Genomic DNA, 662 nt, shown 5'->3' on the forward strand with positions numbered 1-662 from the left:
GGCAAGGAGAGGAGGGGACGGACCGGGGCGGAGAGGACGCCCCGCCGCGCCCCCTCCCGAGGCTCGCAACCCACCCACCTCCGCGTCCCTGGAGCAGATGCCCGCTACCAGCTACCGCTCCACCCCGCCCCCGGCCGGCTCGGCCCCGCCCCCGGCCGGCTTGTTTCCCGGCCCCGCCCCCGGGCGGTGCGGCTCCCGGCCCCGCCCCCGGACGACGCGGCCCCGCCCCTCGGGTGTTGCTAGGGGAAGTGACGTCACAGCGCCATGGCGGCGGCTCCTTTAGGCAGCTGAAGGGGAATTTAGGCCCGGAAGATCCGAGTCCATCCGCGGCGGGGAGAGAGTGAGAGGGCCCGGCAGCGGCCGGAGCAGGGGCGGCGGCGCTCGGACTGTCCCATCCGCCCCGTATTGAGGCGCTGGGAGCGGCGGGGCGGCCGAAAAGCGATGGTGAAAGCGGGGCCGTGAGGGGGGCGGAGCCGGCAGCCGGACCCGCAGTAGCGGCAGCAGCGGCGCCGCCTCCCCGGAGTTCAGACCCAGGGAGCGGCTGGTAGAACAGGAGCGAGCTGGGCCACCGCCATGGAACTGAGAGTCGGGAACAGGTACCGGCTGGGCCGGAAGATCGGCAGCGGCTCCTTCGGAGACATCTATCTCGGTGAGGCTGCGGC

The 662-nt window shown here is 74.0% G+C and overlaps 1 protein-coding gene across 1 annotated transcript in view; it reads left to right on the forward strand.

The window, feature by feature from the left end:
- Positions 1-573: 573 nt before the first annotated feature.
- CSNK1D (casein kinase 1 delta) overlaps positions 574-662 on the forward strand; it is a 32,297-nt gene continuing 32,208 nt past the window's right edge. The window contains exon 1 of the mRNA XM_007959556.2: positions 574-649. Coding sequence (XP_007957747.1) covers positions 574-649 — 76 coding nt within the window. The remainder of the gene's footprint in view (positions 650-662) is intronic.

This window comes from Orycteropus afer, unplaced genomic scaffold, assembly GCF_000298275.1.
Source record: "Orycteropus afer afer isolate SDZICR_OR568_19922 unplaced genomic scaffold, OryAfe1.0 scaffold00018, whole genome shotgun sequence".
NCBI lineage: Eukaryota > Metazoa > Chordata > Mammalia > Tubulidentata > Orycteropodidae > Orycteropus > Orycteropus afer.